This window comes from Cervus canadensis, chromosome 32 (assembly GCF_019320065.1).
Source record: "Cervus canadensis isolate Bull #8, Minnesota chromosome 32, ASM1932006v1, whole genome shotgun sequence".
Classification (NCBI taxonomy): domain Eukaryota; kingdom Metazoa; phylum Chordata; class Mammalia; order Artiodactyla; family Cervidae; genus Cervus; species Cervus canadensis.
This window is the reverse complement of record NC_057417.1, coordinates 14786197-14805169: the sequence shown is the minus strand read 5'-3', so window position 1 is coordinate 14805169 and position 18973 is coordinate 14786197. Positions and strand designations below refer to the sequence as shown.

General features: G+C 38.8%; 1 protein-coding gene across 1 annotated transcript in view; it reads left to right on the top strand.

Annotated features, from left to right (window-relative positions):
- Positions 1–886: 886 nt before the first annotated feature.
- ZP2 (zona pellucida glycoprotein 2) overlaps positions 887–18973 on the top strand; it is a 31042-nt gene continuing 12955 nt past the window's right edge. Inside the window, exons 1-2 of the mRNA XM_043456186.1 lie at positions 887–1020; positions 2761–2806. Coding sequence (XP_043312121.1) covers positions 2781–2806 — 26 coding nt within the window. The 5' untranslated portion in view covers positions 887–1020; positions 2761–2780. The remainder of the gene's footprint in view (positions 1021–2760; positions 2807–18973) is intronic.

Below are 18973 nucleotides of genomic sequence, written 5' to 3'. Positions count from 1 at the left end.
ATCTTTTAATTTCATGGCTGCAGTCACCATCTGCAGTGACTTTGGAGCCCCAAAAAATAAAGTCTATCACTGTTTTCATTGTTTCCCCACCTATTTGCCATGAAGTGATGGGACTGGATGCTATGATCTTAGTTTTTTGAATGTTAAGTTTTAAGACAGCTTTTTCACTCTCCTCTTTCACCTTCATCAAGAGTCTTTTTAGTTCCTATTTGCTTTTTGCTATAAGGGTGGTGTCATCTGCATGTCTGAGGTTATTGCTATTTCTCCTAGCAATCTTGATCCCAGCTTGTGCTTCATCCAGCCTGGGATTTTGCATGATGTACTCTGCATATAAGTTAAATAAGCAGGGTGACAATATACAGCCTTGACGTACTCCTTTTCCTATTTGGAATCAGTCTGTTGTTCCATGTTCGGTTCTAACTATTGCTTCTTGACCTGCATGTAGATTTCTCAGGAGGAGGTAAGGTGGTCTGGTATTCCCATCTCTTGAAGAATTTCCCACAGTTTATTGTGATCTACACAGCCAAAGGCTTTGGTGTGTGAGACTGTTAGGGAAATTGAAATGGAGAAAGTCTTGTTCAGTCTTCAGAAGCAGGAGAGCAGGCTTCTGGCCTTGCTGCTGACCTGCCTGTACACTACTCAGACTCCATGCCTGCCTGCAAGCACAGAAAGTCAGGCAGCCCTTTAGATAAGAAAGTAAGTGGCTCTTGGAATTCTTGAGCCACTGGAGGTCTGGCCAACCACTTGCGGTCTAAAGAAACCCTTTGACTCACAAGATAAATAATACCATAAAAATGTTAAAGTAAAACGGGAGCTGCATTTTAGTGAGCAAACTGATGATGATATCAGTTTGCAATCTGGGATTATAAGCTGGAGCCCCTGAAAATGCAATCTGAAGTCTCACCAGTGGAGTGGACACACTGCCCGGGGTCATTTCCTAACTGGGACTCCACATTGCTGTTTACAAGGGACTTCCCAGTGCTGTTTAATTCTGGATGTTGGTCTGTGCAATTTGGTGATGTATGTGCTGTTAATTCTCTCTATTGTTTCTATTTCTTTTATTTTAATGACTGTATATTGAAGTTAAGTCAAATAATCTTCAACAAAAATTCAAATTGTTCATTTGTGTGTAATGAGTGGTTTCTTTTGTTAACAAATCCTTTGACTCTAAAATGAAAGTGAAACTTTTGGCAAAACAGGCTTCAAACTTTTTCATATCCTTGCAGCCTTTATTATTTGCCTTTTCATTTAAAGTTATCTTAGTGGATGTGAAGTGGTACCACTGTTGTTTAAATTTCTTTTTCCTAATGAGTAACAATGTTGATACTGTTTTAAGTGCTTATTAGCTATTCTTACATTTTGTCTTTAAAAATTTTATTAGGTTGTCTTATTATTATTGAATTATAAGAGTTCTTTATATGTCCTAGATAAAAATCCTTTATCAGATATAGTTTGAACTTAATGAAAATGAAAAGAAACATATCAAAATTTACAGGACACAATTAGCACAGAACTGGGGGAATTTTGCAGTTTTTAATGCTTATGTTACTAATCTAAAAGAAGAAAAATCTCAAATCATTAACTTAAACTTTTGCCTTATGGAAAGAAGGGAGAGAACAGAAAAATTAGTGTAAATAAAGAGCACAATATAAAACCAAAACATGGTTCAAATTTATCTGTAATCAAAGTAAATGTAAACAGGCCAAATTCACCAGTTAGAAGACTCAGCCATGTCTTATTTGTAATAGACACACTTAAAACATAAAATTGAAAAAAAAAGTGAAAGCAAAAAAGGAAAATTTATATCAAGAAGATACTAACAACAAATTGGTGTAGCTATATTTGTATCAGACAAAAATGTAGTTTAAGCCAAACAATTACCAAGGATAAAGAGATAGTGATGAAAGGAAAAATTTATCAAGCAAATATGATAGTTCATACTAAACTTGGTATGTACCAAGTAATATAGCCTCAAAATTGAAAAAAACAAATATTAATAGAATTTAAAGAGAAAGAACAAATCTGCTATCATAGCAAGGGATTTTAACACACTCCCTTAATATTATATATCAATCAGACTAAAGATTAGGAAAGGTATAAAAAATCTGAATACAATTTAAAAGTTTTATCTAACAACCCTATATAGAACACTGTATTCAATAGAAAATGCATGTTCTTTAAAAGCACACTAAGGATATTTGTAACATTCTGTTATATAAATAGAACCTAATAGAACCCATGCAGGCCTCAACAAACATCAAATTGTAGGTTTCATGCAGATCATATTCTCTGAAAACATTGCAATACAATTAGAACCCATCATCCTTATACAATTGATTAACTGTTTATATGTTTTTTGTGATATAAACTTTGCATCATTGTCATCATCTTGCATTGTGTTTTTTCCTTTCTTTGATGCACTATAAATATTTCCCACATTGTTCAAAATAGCTAATATGCTTGGATAATAGTTCATGGTATTGATGTGAGAAAGGTATATATTTGAAGCCTGTAACTGTTTATTCCTCGTCTATTTTGTTCAAGTCTTTATTCTAAGATAAAACCCACTCTGAAAAAGCAAAAGCTTTCATCTGCAAATCCTTAGAATAGTTAGCGCTAAAGGTCAATATTTGTTTCTTTTTTTTTTTTTTTTTTGGTTTCTATGAGAACAGCGGAAGCTGTAGAAGCAAAACCTGGGAGGCAACATTATTGCAACATTATTTATTTGCTTTTCTAAAAAAGGAATCTTTTTTATCCTAGAAAAAGTGAAATACCCAAACATGACTGTGGACTCTTTCAGAACAAGGTAACATTGTTTTTCTATCATTTTTGCCTGAGCCACTAAAATTTAGACACAATTGTATTCATTAATGTACTCTAAAATAGAAAATCATATGTAACCTGAGAAAGGGCTTCTTAAAGATAAATGGATTAATAGAATATTCTTTTCTACTATACAGTATTGTATTCTATTCTATTCTACAGTAATAAATGCTAAGTGCCAATCATAGAAGGAGTCTGCTAACAGATAAAGATCATGATGGTGAAAATAATGACAATGGTAAGGATGATGAGAAGAGAAGAGTAAGAATTAGGGTGGAAGCAAAGGAAAAGGAAGTCAGAGCAATTATAAAGGAGAGGAATAAGGACTGCAAATGGGAGACAAACAGGAGAAAGAAGAGTTTCTCAACTCCAGTGGTACTTATGACTTGGACTTAAACTCTTCCTATGAAATGGTAAAGCAACTGAGATACACACACTCATGTATATTTGTTGTTGTTTAGTCACTCAGTCATGTCCAACTCTTTGCAACTCCATGGATTAGAGCCTGCCAGGCCCTCTTTCCTTGGGATTTCTCAGGCAAGAATACTGGTGTGGGTTGCCATTTCCTTCTCCAGGGCATCTTCCTGATCCAGGGACATAACTCCGTTTTCCTGCATTAGCAAGATATTCTTTACCACCGAGCCCACCCCCTATATATATAAGCTTCCCTTGGTACCCTTTGGCATTTCCCTAAGAAAACTTCCTAGAGAAGATTGGATGCAGAGGGAGAAGGAAAATAGAAATAAATATTTATGAACTTGAAGCTCCTCTTTACCTCATTCCTTAAAGAGGAGGTTGAGAAAGAGGGTTGAACTTGGAGCTGGATAGAGTCCATATGGTCTAATGCAAGTTATTCCATCTATTTGAGTCTCTCTTTCTTTGTAGATAAAATTGGAGGGAATTGCTCATGACCCTATCATCAATTCCTTATGAGGGGTTGGATAATTGTGTAGCAATTGTGACTTTTGACTATATTTTTCTTATGTAAATAAGTGTTTGAGTCTATTCCAACAGTATGCTGCTATTCTCTAGGAAGGTCAGAGAAGACCTGCCATACATACAGAGATTTTGAGGATTAGACTTAAGTGGTGATGACCATTCCTTGTATTGTTTTTCTAACTAGCTACTTAAGGCTCTCATCAACCTTCCTGTTGCAACCAACCCTGCTACCCACATCTTCCTACACCCCTGCAGTATTAGTATAACTTTAGTGAAACATCCTGCAAGTGACTTCCGTGTCACTGGTTGCTGCTTAGGTTCAGAGGAGCAGGCTCTATTTCCTTCTTTGTTTTTCTAAAACTCCAGAAACTCAACCTATTACCAGGACCCCCAAGAATGTAATTCTGAGAGCCCTTCTGCCTAGATACCACTTCTTTTTGCCAAAGACTCAGGAAAACACGGTTAATGAGCTTCCAGGGACAGTGTTTGCAGAGATTCTCTCACCAATGGGTCTCCTTTTCCCCACAGAGCAATGCCATTTTCAACTCTTCATTGTCGTGTTTATAATTTTGTGACCTCTCTTGTTTAATAGCAGTTACCTGATAGCTGAGTGGTCTGAACAGGAGTCCCATGTACCATGAAGGCAATCCTGACCAAGTAGCCTTTGGATGGAGGATTTATTCGGGATTCTGATCTATCTATATAAGAGAGTTGTATATGATCCTTTGCTCAGAGAGAGGAAAAGAAGAGACGAAGATTAGTGTAGGTAATACTTCCAGTCCACTGCAAGAAAAACCATGCCAGCAAAGTGGAAAACAATCTTCTCTTTGTTCTGAAAAACCATTCGCTGCTCTTTGGGAAAGAAATTCAACAGCTTGTGCAACCCATGTTTTTATTAATGAGATTGCCCCCTGAACCTCAAGGGATCTGGCTTTCAAAAGCACACATTGTTTGTTCTTCAAAGCTATTCACATCTAATTACAGAGGAAATTCCCTTGTCTGGTAGGGAAGCACAATTTTTATGTAGTAAGGAAAATGGAGAGATCCAAGCAGAAAATTTACTTTTAACAAGATTACTTCATCTAATGAGTATCTGATTATAAATTCTATTGAAAATAAAAGCAATAACAGAAAGTAAATGAAAATAAAGGGGATTACAAAAGCCCTGTTGTTACCCAGAAAACTTAGATGAATCAGGCAAGGGCAGAACCAGGCCCTGTTAACACACAACTATATGTGTTGAATGGGTTTATGATATAAATATATCTGTTGCAGTAGAGACATTTTCATATGGATTATTAAGAAACATCACTTATGTGTGTATTTTTTCTCTTCGTCACAGTACTAAAACTGTTCAACCTATTTGATGTGGACTTTTTCTATTAAAAAGAGATTTCAACAACCCCGCTTTTCATTTAAACTCATAGGTAACTCAAAGTACAGAGAAACTTCCTTTCCCACACTGAAGATCATTGGTGGTGTTTTCCTTTGAAACATCGTTAAACACAAACATGAAGCAATCAAAAGAACCATTGTCTTCCCTCTTGCTTTTTCTTCTTCAAATGAAAGCATTTATGAAAATATTTAGGTGGATAAATAGAGTATTGAAATTATAATGTCCCTGAAGTATTGATGGGGTTTAATTTATTCACATAAGTTTCAAGACATTCAAAGTCCTATTTTTTTTTTTTTTTCCAGAAAAACAGACAGAGCTGTTATTGTACCATCTGGTCTGCATGAGGCATATCTTGGCATCCCTTAACTGCACATTTTATAAATGCTAAACTCCAGATGGCAATACATTGTAACAGTGGAGAGCTTTATAAAGGTTTCCAAAAAACAAATTCTTTAAAATGTGAATATTAGATACCCTAAGCAGGGGTTATGAATTTAAATTCCATTCTTGGATTAACTGACTTTGTTAGCTGAACAAATTTCCTTTTATTTTATGCCTTTTCCCTTAATTAATTGTGGTTTTAAGAACTGAAAAGCTCAATCAACATAAATCATATTACCTGATTCCTCACCCAAAGTTTAAGTTCTATAAAAACTTCAGAAACAGTGATCACTGGGAAACCTACATTAGCTGCCATTTTGTTTCAAGATAGCAGGATTATGACACAGGGGAAGTGTATTATAGCACTCTTAAAGCAGATTATTAAATGACGTTAAAACCATTTCTCAAAGCTGACAGTTGAACTGGGAAGACAGGAAAATGTGAATGTCAAGCATTGTACTGAAATAAAGCCAGAGTACAGTAATGGTTAAGAATTAGATTCTTAAGTCATAAAGTAAACTCTTCATTTTCTTAAATTTTTTTTCTTTTTCATCTGCATTTTTCTTTTCAAAAATAAGAACAACAACTGGGATCTGGAGTTTTCATCATCCTGTACCCAAGTGGCTCAGTGATAAAGAACGCCCACCAAGCAGGAGATGCAGGTTTGATCCCTGGGTCAGGAAGATTCCCTGGAGAAGAAAATGGCAACCCACTCCAATAATCTTGCCTTGGAAATTTCATGAACAGAGGAGCATGGTGGGCTACAGCCCATGGGATCGCAAAAGAGTCATACACCACTTACCAACTAAACAACAACATATCTTACAATACAGTAGAAAGAATATATATCTTATAGTCACACAGAGCTGTATTTCAATCTGAGAGTTTATATTGGTTCTCTAAGGCTGCCATCTGATGTGAACAGTCAAGTCATTGGAAAAGATCCTGATGCTGGGAAAGATCGAAGGCAAAAGGAGAAGAGGGTGGCAGAGGATAAGATGGTTGGATAGTATCACCAACTCAAAGGACGTGAGTTTGAGCAAACTCCAGGATATAGGGAGGGACAGGGAGGTCTGGCGTGCTGTAGTCCATGGGGTCACAAAGAGTCGGACACAACTTAGCAACAGCATCAACAAAGGCTGCTATAAATAGTATCTCAAACTGGGTGGCTTAAACATCAGAATTTTTTCTTAGAGTTCTGGAAGACAGAAATCTGAGATCAACGTGTTGGCAGGATTGGTTTCTTCTGAGGGCAATGAGGGAAAGATTTGTCCCAGGCCTCTGTCCTTGACTTATAAAAGGTCACCTTCCCCATGTCTTGTCTTCCCTCTGTATAAGTCTATGCCCAAATTCCTTCTTCTCACAAGGACACAAATCATATTGTATTCGGGCCTACCCTAAAGACCTCATTTTAACTTAATCACCTCTGTAAAGACCCTAGTTCCAAATACAATCACATTCTGAGGTACCTAGGCTTTTTTGGAGGGGGGCAGGGGAGCTTCAACTTTAATTCTTGTCATTGTCATTTGTATGAAATATATTTTTCCATCCCTTTACTTTCAATCTATTTGTGTCCTTGGCCTAAAGTGGGTCTCTTATGGGCAGTATATTGTAGACTCCTGTTTTTTTTAATCCAATCTGCTACTCTGGGTCTTTTGATTGGAGCCTTTAGTCCATTGGCTTTTAAGGTATTGATAGATATGCATTTATTTCCATTTTCAATGTTGTTTTCCTGTTGATTTTTTCTTTATCCCTTTGCTTTTCTGTTTTCCCTTTTGTGATTTGATAATTTTCTTTTGTATTATATTATGCTTATGTTCTTTTTCTTTTGGTTTTCATGAATCTATTGTATGTTTTTGATTTCCAATTACCCTGTTATTCAAGTATATTAACCTTCTCTGCTTCCTGTACCTGGATATCTGTTGAATTTGAGAAGTTATCATCCATCATTTCTTCAAATACATTTTCAATTTGCTTTTTACTTTCTTTTCCTTCTTGGATCCCTATTGTATGTAGATTGGCACACTTTATATTCTCCCATAGGTCTCTTATTTTGTTTTCATTTTTTTCATTTGATTTTTCAGTCTGTTGTTCTGACTGGGTGATTTCCATTATTCTATCTTTCATATCATTTTTCATTCTTCTGCATTATTCATTCTGCTATCATTGCCTTTAGCTTAGCTTTAACCTTGGTGAATGAGTTCCCTAATTTTTTCCTTTTACACTTCCTAGTTTCTTTTTATAGTGATCAGCATTTCTAATTCCTTCAGTATTTTCATTATCTCTTTTTTTGAACTCATGTCTATTAGACTGAAGAGATCTATTACACATCATTTGTTTTTGCAGGAAAATTCTCTTGATCTTTTTATCGGGAGTGGCTCCTCTGCTTCTTTTAGTTATGTCTCTTGTTCCATGAGTGTAGGAGAAACAATTATATACTGTGGTCTTGGAGGGGCTTTTTTCTAGGGAGAGTCCCTGTGTCATTTGTATGGATTTATTTTTTGGTGTGAATGTTATTTTTAGTGTGTCTGCCTCCTGCCTCTTTCCTCAGAGTATGCTGGCCATTACCCCTTGATAGGAGGTGTGACTGGTGTTTTGGTGACCAGAGCCTGCACTGGACATTGAGCAGCGGCTCCTCTTTGCTATGTGGCTGTCACTACCTGTCATGGGCCAGATATGTTCCCTAGTTGTTGGGGTAGAAGCCTTCAGATCCATTTCTGAGCCGTGATTCTGAGCTGCAGTGTGAGGTAGGTGGAATTGCAGTGCTCCCCCTGGAAGAGGAGCTGCTGAGTATTCCTCTGCCAGACTGTTAACCAGTGACAGTGCTCTGTTGTGTTATCTGGCATGCATTTTGCAGGCTTATGAAGTACACTGTGGTTGGCACTGCCCTTGGCCCCAGCTCATCTTTGGAAATGCTGGCAATGAGCTCTGGTGTCTATCAGACATTGTTTTTACAAGGCCACCAGCAGAGATTCACTGAAGTCAGGTTCAATAACTGCAGAAGTTGTGCACCTGAAACTGCTAGAAACACAATGGAGACAGCTTAGACCCTGGCCCAGTCCAGGCCCCAAGTGCGAGTGCCCACAAAGTCCACAGCTGCTAAGGCCAGAGCTGTCTCAGCCATGGGGGCACCTGTTGTCCACTCAGATATCCTGCAGGCACTGAATTTACAAAACCAGCCGTGGAGGTGTAAATCTGCAGCTCGTGCAGCCAAGGGGAGAGCTTTCATCCTTGCTTCCTAAGCCATGAAGGCCCTGGGACTCAGCTGTGGTTTTTAGCCCTGACTGCCTGTGGGCAACCCACTGGCATCTGATCCCAGAGCCTCCTGAGGCAGCTGTGGGCTGTGGGACGCCCTGAGGTGGCAGCTGTGGTACAGAGGCCTGCTGAGATGGTGGCTGTGTTCTGAGAGCCCACCGAGGTGTTTGCTGGGGCGAGTGGCTCTTCCAGAGCCCCTGGAGGCAGGGGGTAGCAAGTGGAGAAAAACGCTGCCAAGGCAGCCCCATCTCTCCCTTTTTGTATCACTCAACAATGGCACTTCAATTCTATAGTGGCCTGGGTTTCCTTCTCCACACAATCTCAGTTGCAGCCATGGCACACTCCAGCGCCTTCAGGCATCTCCATGCAGCCAACAGCACTTCCCTCTCCAGGACTGTCCTCTAAACCCCAAGTTTTAGCACCCAGCCCTCATGCAGCCTGGCAACATGTGTCTAAGGCTACAATGAGCAGGGTGTTGGCACAAATGTTTAGATAGGTCTCTCGCTCTTCTGTCTGCCACAAACCAGTTGCTGTGCCCTTCTCTGAGCCTCTGAAGCACACTTTCTGTACAGATCTCCCTGCAAGTGAGGGGGCTTCCTAGGGTACAGGAACCTTTCCTTTTTTAAGTTCCCTTCCATGGCCACAGTTCCCATCCCACTTCCTCTTTTTTTCCCTTTCATCCTACCCCAGTTACATGGAGATCTTTCTTGCCCTTTTCAGGTATTTGAAGTCTTCTACCAGTGTTCTAGAGGGGTTCTGTGGGAATTGTTCCATTTGTAGATGTATTTTTGATGTATTTGTGGAGGAGATGAGATTCAAATACTTCTAGTCCACCAATTTGATGTAAATGGATTAAATGCTTCAACCAAGAGATATAAACTAGCTGAATGGATACCAAAACAAGATCCATCTACATACTGTCTATAAGAGAACCACCTTCAGACCTAGGGACACATACAGGCTGAAAGTGAGTGTTTGGAAAAAGATATTCCATGCAAATGAAAATCAAAAGAAAGCTGGAGTAGCAATACTCTTATCAGGCAAAACAGATTTTAAAATAAAGACTGTTACAAGAGATAAGAGTTTCCCAGGTAGTGCTAGTGGTAAAGAACCTGCCTGCCAATGCAAGAGACATAAGAGATGCAGGTTCAATCCCTGGGTCGGGAAGATTCCTTGGAGGAGAGCATGTCAGTCCACTCTAGTGTTCTTGCCTTGAGAATCCCTTGGACAGAGGAACAAAGAGTCAGGCACGACTGAAGCATGAAGAGTCAGACATGACTGAAGTGACTAAGTATGCATGCACACACAAGAGATAAGGGACTTTCCATGAAGATCAAGGGATCGATCCAAGAAGAAGATATAGCAACTGTAAATGTATATGCACCCAGCCTAGGAGCACCTTGATATATAAGGCAAATGTTAACAAACTTCAAAGGGGAAATTGGCAGTAACACAATAATAGTAAGGAACTTTAGCACCCCTCTGACATAGGTGGACAGATCATCCAGCAGAAAAGCAATAAGGAAGCACAGGCCTTAAATGCCACATTAAACCAGATGGACGTAATTGCTATTTATAGAACATTTAATGTGAAATCAGCAGAATGCACATTTTTCTCAAGGGTATGGAACAGTCTTCAAGATAGATCACAAGGTAGGTCACAAGGCAAACCTTGGTAAATTTAAGAACATTGAAATCGCTTCAAGCATCTTTTCCAGCCACAACACTATGAGGTTAGAAATTAACTACAAGAAAAAATATAAAAAGCACAAACACTTGGAGGCTAAACAATGTGCTACTAAGCAGACAATGGATCAGTGAAGAAAACAAAATGGAAATCAGATAGTATCTAGAGGAAAATGAAAACAAAACAAACAAACAAACAAAAAATGACTAAAAACTATGGGACACTGGAAAAGCAATTATAAGAAGGAAGTTTACAGCACTATAACTATGTTTCAGGAAACAAGAAAAATCTCAAACAAACAACCTAATCCTATTCTAAAGCAACTAGAGAAAGAAGAACAAACAAAACTCAAAGTTAGCAGAAGGAAAGAAATCATAAAGATCAGAGTGGAAACAAATGAAATAGAGATGAAGAAAATGGTATAAAAGAATAATGAAACTAAAAACAGTTCTTTGAAAAGATGAACAAAATTGATATGTGCTTATCCAGACTCATCATGAGGAAAAAAAGGAAGAGGACTCAAATTAATAAAAGGAAAAGTAGAAAAGGAGAAGTTACAATGGACACCACAGAAATACAAAGAATCAGAAGAGACCACTACAAGCAACTATATGCCAATATAATGGAGAGCCTAGAAGAAATGGAGAAATTCTTAGAAAGGTACAATCTTCCAAGACTGAGCCAGGAAGAAATAGAAAATATGACCAGACTGATAACAAGTACTAAAATTGAAATGGTGATTAAAAACATCCAACAGGCAAAAGTCTATGACCAGATAGCTTCACATGCAAATTATATCAAACATTAAGAGTTTATACCTATTATTCTGAAACTCTGAAAAAATTTCAGAGAAAGAAACACTTTCAAACTCCTTCTATGAGGCCACCATCACCCTAATACCAAAACCAGACAAAGATATCACACACAAAAAATAAAGCCACAGGCCAATATCTCTGATGAAAATATGATCCAGCAATAACTCTTCTTGGCATATATCCAGAGAAAACCATAATTCAGTAAGATACATGCACCTCAGTGTTCATTGCAGCACTATTTACAATAGCCAGACATGGAAGGAACCTAAATATCATCAACAGAGGAATGGATAAAGAAGATATGATACATATATACAATGGAGTATTACTCAGCCATTGAAAAGAATGAAATGCCACTTACAGCAACGTGGATGAACCTAGACATTATTATACTAAGTAAAAGTAAATCAGAAAAAGACAAATATCATGTGATATCACTTATATGTGGAATCTAAAAAAATATACAAATGAACTTCTTTACAAAAGATAAATAGACTCACAGACTTTGAAAACAAACTTATGGTTACAAAAGGGGAAAAGCGGGGGGTGCATAAATGAGGAATTTGGAATTGACATACACATACTACTATATATAAACTAGATAATCAACAAAGACCTACTGTAGAGCACAGAGAACTGTACTCAATATTGTATAATAACCTATATGGAAAAGAATCTGAAAAAGAAACAACATGCGTATATGTATAACTGAATCACTTTGCTGTACAGCTGAAACTAACACAATAGTGCAGATCAACTATACTCCAATATAAAAAAAATTAACTATCAATTAAAAATGAAAAGATACATGCATCCTACACCCGTGAACAGAGGAGCCTGGTGGGCCACAGTCCATGGAGTTGCAAAAGAGTCGTACATGATTTAATGACCAAAAACAAAACAACAACAACAAAAAACAATACTCATAGCAGCACTGTTTACAATAGCCAAGACATGAAAACAACCTAAATATCCAAGGAATGGATAAAGAAGATGTGAGATATATAATACTCAGTCATAAAAAATGAAATAATGTCTTTTGCAGGAACATGGATGGACCTAGAGATTATCATACTAAGCAAAGTAAGTCAAAAAGAGAAAGACAAATACCATACAACATTACCTATGTGTGAAATATAAAATATGATACAAAAAATGTATCTACAAAACAGAAGCAAACTCACAGACACAGAGAACAGACTTGTGGTTGTCAAGGGGGAAGAGGGTGGGAAGGGAAGGATTGGGAGTTTGGGATTAGCAGATGCAAACTAGTGTATATAGGATGGATAAACAATAAGATCCTACTGTTTAGCATAGGGAACTATACTCAATATCCTGTGATAAATGACAATGGAAAAGAATATGAAAAAATATATATATATATGTGTGTGTGTGTGTGTGTGTGTGTGTAATGAATCACTTTTCTGTACAGCAGAAATTAACACAACATTGTAAATGAATTATGTTGTTGTTGTTCAGTTACCGAGTTATTTTTGACTCTTTGCAGCCCCATGGACTGCAGCACACCAGACCTCCCTGTCCCTCACCATCTCCCGAAGATTGCCCAAGTTCATATCCATTGCATTGGTGATGCTATCCAACCATCTCATCCTCTGATGCCCTCTTCTCCTTCTGCCCTCAATCTTTCCCAGCATCAGGGACTTTTCCAATGAGTTAGCTGTTTGCATCAGGTGATCAAAATGCTGGAGCTTCAGCTTCAGTATTAGTCCTTCCAATGAGTATTCAGGGTTGATTTCCCTTAAGATCGACTGGTTTGATCTCCTTGCTGTCCACGGGACTCTCGGGAGTCTTCTCCAGCACCCCAGTCCAAAGGCATCAATTCTTTGGCGCTCTGCCTTCTTCATGGTGCAGCTCTCACAAACATACTAGACCACTGGGAAGACCACTTGTCTTCCCATTTGTAGACCATTTGACTACAGACCTTTGTCAGCAGAGTAATGTCTCTGTTTTTCAAGACCCCGTCTAGGTTTGTCATAGCTTTCCTGCCAAGCATCAATCATCTTCTGATTTCATGGCTACAGTCACCATCCACAGTGATTTTAGAGCCCAAGAAGAGGAAATCAGTTACTACCTCCACATTTTCCCCTTCTATTTGTCATGAAGTAGTGGGGTCAGATCTTAGTTTTTTTAATATTTGGTTTTAAGCTGGCTCTTTCACTCTCTCCCTTCACCCCCATCAAGAGGCTCTTTAGTCCTTCTTCACTTTCTGCCATTAAAGTGGTATCATCCACATATCTGAGGTTGTTGATACTTCTGCCTATCTTGATTCCAGCTCGGCATTTCTCATTCAGCCTGGCCTTTTTCATGGTGTGCTCAGTATGTAGGTTAAATAAGCAGTGTAACAACAGACAGCCCTGTCATATCATACGTCAATAAAATATTTTTAAAATTGTGGGAGGCAAATTCATCCCATAACTAAGCTTTCTACTTAGTAGTTAATCAACTTGGGGGAAATTCACTTAAGGAGCCTTTATTTCCTTTTCTTATTCCTATCTTGAAGGGTATCCATCAGTGTCCAGCATAGGACCTATACACAAAGGGGGAAAATGCCCTTCCCTCCTTCCTACAGAGACTTATCAGGGTTTCTGAGGACCATCTATTCTTTCCCAGTATTCTGTGTGAAATGTGAATGATAAAGGCATGGGTTTATAAAACACCCCCTAAGAACCAGAAGAGGAAGGAGTAGATTATAAATTTAGTGAAAGGAGATTTAACAGAATTAAGGGCTACTTGAATAGACAACCCTTCAGGAAATAGGTGGAGCTTCAACCCGTGTTACCCTAATCAAGACCCAAATTCTATAGACAGCTTGTTTGATAGCTTCAGTCCTGTGCCTCCCCTTGTCCAAAAGGTGATGGAAGCAGCTTGACTGGAAGTCTCACCAAGATTGTATCTAATGGGAGAGCTCCCTGAAGCCCATCATGATATTGCTACCAAAAGAAAAAGATCATTTGTGCTCATGCTTGTTCATGTCCAACTCTTTGCATCCCCATGGACTGTAGCCCACCAGGCTCCTCTGCCCATGGACTTTTTCAGGCAAGAATGCTGGAGTGGATTGCCATTTCCTACTCCAGGGGATCTTCCTAACCAAGGGATCGAACCCCTGTCTCTTGTGTCTCCTGCATTGGCGGACAGATTCTTTACCACTGTGCCACCTGGGAAACCAGAGACAAGGATACTGGACGGAAAAGAACATACATCTGTGTATTTAAGTTTACTTAATTATACTTAGGTTTTATTTGTCACATACATAGTCATTTGGTCTCTCCCATCAGAAAGCATAGCCTTAAAGCCTGTCTTTGTCTGCACTTGTACAAATGTATGTGTTGCTTCTTTTGAGACTCCACAATTTTATGGTTGCTCAGTACATGCTCCCTCAAAAAATACCTGCACTTCCATAATGTAAAACTGGGCTCATTTTGAAATAGGAATTCTAAATAGTAGTCACACACAACTGTTGCCACAATCATGCTGCTTAACAAACCATCCAAAATTGAGTGGCTTAAAAGAACAAGCACTGATTTGACTCACAAATCTCCAGTTAACTGGTCAATGCCTCTGTGCTCAGCTGACCTCGGCGTGGCTCACTTATTCATCAGCAGTCAACTGGCAGGTCAGCTGGGAACTGGTTGCTTTAGCATGGCCCCAGCCTAGATGTCAAGGCTATGGTTTTTCTAGTAGTCATGTATGGATGTGAGAGTTGGACTATAAAGAAAGCTGAGCCCTGAAGAATTGATGCTTTTGAACTGTGGTGTTGCAGAAGACGCTTGAGAGTCCCTTGGACTACAAGAAGATCCAACCAGTCCATCCTAAAGAAGATCAGTCCTGAATATTCATTGGAAGGACTGAGGTTGAAGCTGAAACTCCAATACTTTGGCCACCTGATACAAAGAGCTGACTCATTTGAAAAGACCCTGATTCTGGGAAAGACTGAAGGCAAGAGGAGAAGGAGATGGCAGAGGATGAGATGGTTGGATGGCATCACCAACTCAATGGACATGAATTTGAGTAAACTCCGGTAGTTGGTGATGGACAGGGAGGCCTGGCGTGTTGCAGTCCATGGGGTCGCAAAGAGTCAGGCACGACTGAGCGACTGAACTGAACTGAACTGAACAGCTTAGATGACCTGTCTCTGCTCCTTGTGACTTTATCATCTGGCAGGCTACTCTGGGTTTGCTCTACAGTGAATGAAGAATGCTAAGAGAGAGTGTGTATGTATATGGGCCTCAAAAGACCTAGCCTCAGAACTGGCGCACCATCATTTCCACCACATTCTGTTGGCCAAAACAAGTCACAGAGTCAGTTAAGATTCAGACAGGAGGAGGAGTGAGGAGGACCAGGCTAACTGCCAAAGCACACTGCAAAGAATGGGAGTCCATGAAGGGGTGGAAGACTGGGACCTTTACAACTGATCTACCACATCATCTTAAGAGCTTAAACATTTTATGTTCTATCAACTGGAGGGACTATGCAGTATTGCCAAGGAAATCTTTATCTCTGTGGTGACCATTGTCCTAGCTACTAGGTATAGAGTAACCTGAAATATTTGTATGTAAATAAGTTTTAATTTAGAACTCCTGAGCCTTCTCTGTCATTCATTTAAGATGCCCTATCTTTCTATTAATAGATCAATGAAGCCTTTTATATGCCCTTGTCCAATTTCTTTATGAATCCATTTCTGTTACAAAGCTCATTAAATTTCAATTTAGCTAACAATCCAAAGGGTGAAAATGACATTAACACTATATAGTTAAAGGAGCTACCATATGTTGTTCAAGAACATTCTCATCAACATAGTCTATCTTATGTTTACAAGTTAAATTCGTATTTTATATTTGAAAGCTATGTTAAGCTATATTAGCCTACCTGATAGAAGATTCTATATTTCTTATTTATCTAATATCACTAAATTATATGGGACTTCCCTGATAGTTCAGTTGTTAAAGAATTCACCTGCAATGCAGGAGATCCCAGTTCGATTTCTGGGCCGGGAAGATCCCCTGGAGAAGGGAAAGGCTACTCACTCCAGTATTTGCTTCCTTGTGGCTCAACTGGTAAAGAATCCACCCACAATGCGGGAGACCTGGATTCGATCTCTGGGTTGAGAAGATCCCCTGGAGGAGGGAACAGCTACCCACTCCAGCATTCTGGCCAGGAGAATTCCATGGACTGTATAGTCCATGAGGTTGCAAAGAGTTGGACACAACTGAGTGACTTTCACAACCTTCCGAAGCTAAATTATAATTAGTGCCATCTTGTATTTTTAAAGCTACGTGAACTGCAAGAGAAGCATGGAGTTTTAGAACACTCCCTCACACACACACACACACACACACACACACACACAGAACCATAATGAATTAGAATAAGCCTGGAAGTAGGTATCAGAAGACTTGGTTTCTCCCTGGAGCTCCGCTAACTTTCTGTATGACCTTGGGGAAGTCACAAAAACCTCTTAGGCTTATTTTCTTCATTTTATATTGAAGAGTTGGACTTTGAAAGTTGTATGAATCAAATCCACTCACTTGGGCAATATTTCTTTATATCATGAAGTTTGAATTCATGGGCCTTTCATCCTACAGCCTTTACAGATCACTTATATACAAATCAGATTTACTATTATCAATTTTAAATTACTTTACCTTGTTATTTATCAGCAAGACAATTCAATCAACTGAAGGAAATTTAAGAAAAAGTACCACTCCTATCTCCCTATTCCTGTTCCAAGAATGATATGTATGTTTATTTATTATGTATATTATGTATATTTATGTATATTTATAGCCAGTACAGCAAGAGCTCAAACAAAGCAAAACAGAAAACAGTTGTGAATGTCCAGCATAGCTGGATTGGTGCAGACTGCCTGGATATCTGCACTGTCTCCTCCCTCGGGTGACTCATTGGCTCCCTGGTAAATAAATGCGGACACACACGTACATACCCACACATAAACACATAAATGGATAGGAAACACATGTGTTTCTCATTTTTCTTTTTTTAAGTAAAATATGAAAACATACTAACAGCTCCAATAGTTCAGTTTATTGTGGATGTCTTTAGTATCAATATTCACAGATATCATTGAATTAATATATTTTAGTATTTGAAGATTATTTCAGAGTTTATCTAACCACCTCCTGATGATAGCAATTAGGGCATCTTCAACTAAAGTTTTTACAGTTGTGAAAAGTAAGGCAACAGAATTGGAAATTAAGAATTATGAACTATCGTTTAAAAGAACAGCATTTCAGAAAGGAAAGAGAGCTTCTGCCCAAAGGAGGCAACAATACCGCATTGTTGTTGTGCATGACAACCTAAAAGTCTCCTCAAGAAATGCCTAGTGATTAGCAGGTGAGACGAGGCCTCCCGTCAAGTAGAGACCATGGCATTCACAAAAGAGGAGAAGGAACACCTTATAGTTATAAACACACTTAAAATGTCTCATTGAAAAGAATGTGGAAAACATATTTTTGAAAGAGATCCTACTGCTTATTTAGTAAAAGATTAAGTATCTATCACTTTGGAAAGATTTGTTTTCCTAATTAGTGAAATGAGACACTACTTGATTGTAGAGAGCCATGCCTTCCTCATTCTCAAAGTTAACCACAACAACACATTTGTATCCTTGTGCACTTAGGCAGAATTGATTCTTAGGGGGTCTGGAGCTAGCTGTTCAGTGACTGTCCCAAGTGCAGCATTGGCAGGGTTGGGCAAGGCAAATGAAATGAATCTCTGGCACACTCACCACCCTCATCACCCTCGCCAGTTCTCAGAGTGGTCCTCCTTACCTCTATGCCTCCTGCTCAGGGCTTTTGTGCTGCCCCTTCATCATGCAGAACCCCCAGTTTAGGGATCTGAGCAGAGCTTCCCTTTCCAAGGCAACACCTCACATTCTGGAGAAAAAGGTATAGCTTTGGGAGAAGCAAGCCCGGGGTGGGGCCTGGGAAGGTGGAACACATTAATCTACTACCTGACTACCTTCTTAATAGGTCTCTCTGAATCTTGCCCCTACATTGCACCCTCTAATGGATGGAATGGTCTTCATATCTCTCCAACAGTCTTCTTATCATAGTCTTAACCATCGTGGTAACAAATTACCTTCACAGTTGTAGAAAAAGTACCACTTTTTGGAAAATATGCTCAGGAGTAATTATTGTTATCATGCCTCTGCTCAGAATCTAAATCCTTTCACCACCTCTATCCTCAAAATCCTGCTTATCCTGAATTTTTCTCCCTCTCCTCCATTCCACGGGTATATAATCAACTGATTCCCATAAAGAAGTTAAATTAATCACCAGCAATCATTCATTTTCTTGTCTACTTCCCTTCAGATATTTCCCAAGTTTTCCTGATCATAAGACTCACCTGATTTCTTAAATATACAGTACCCCAGTTTCCTCCCCTGGAGACTCTGAGTCAGCAGCTTTTGGGTGGGACACAGGAATCTGTTATATTAACAAAGAGCCCCATGTGATCATTTTAAAATTTTTAATTGGAGGATGATTACTTTACAACGCTTTGTTGGTTTCTGCCATACAACAAAGCGAATCAATAATAACTATACACATATCCCCTCCCTCTTGAGTCTCCCTCCGGCTCCCCCATCCCATCCCTTTGGGTCATCAGAGTGTCAGGCAGAGCTCCCTGTGTCATATA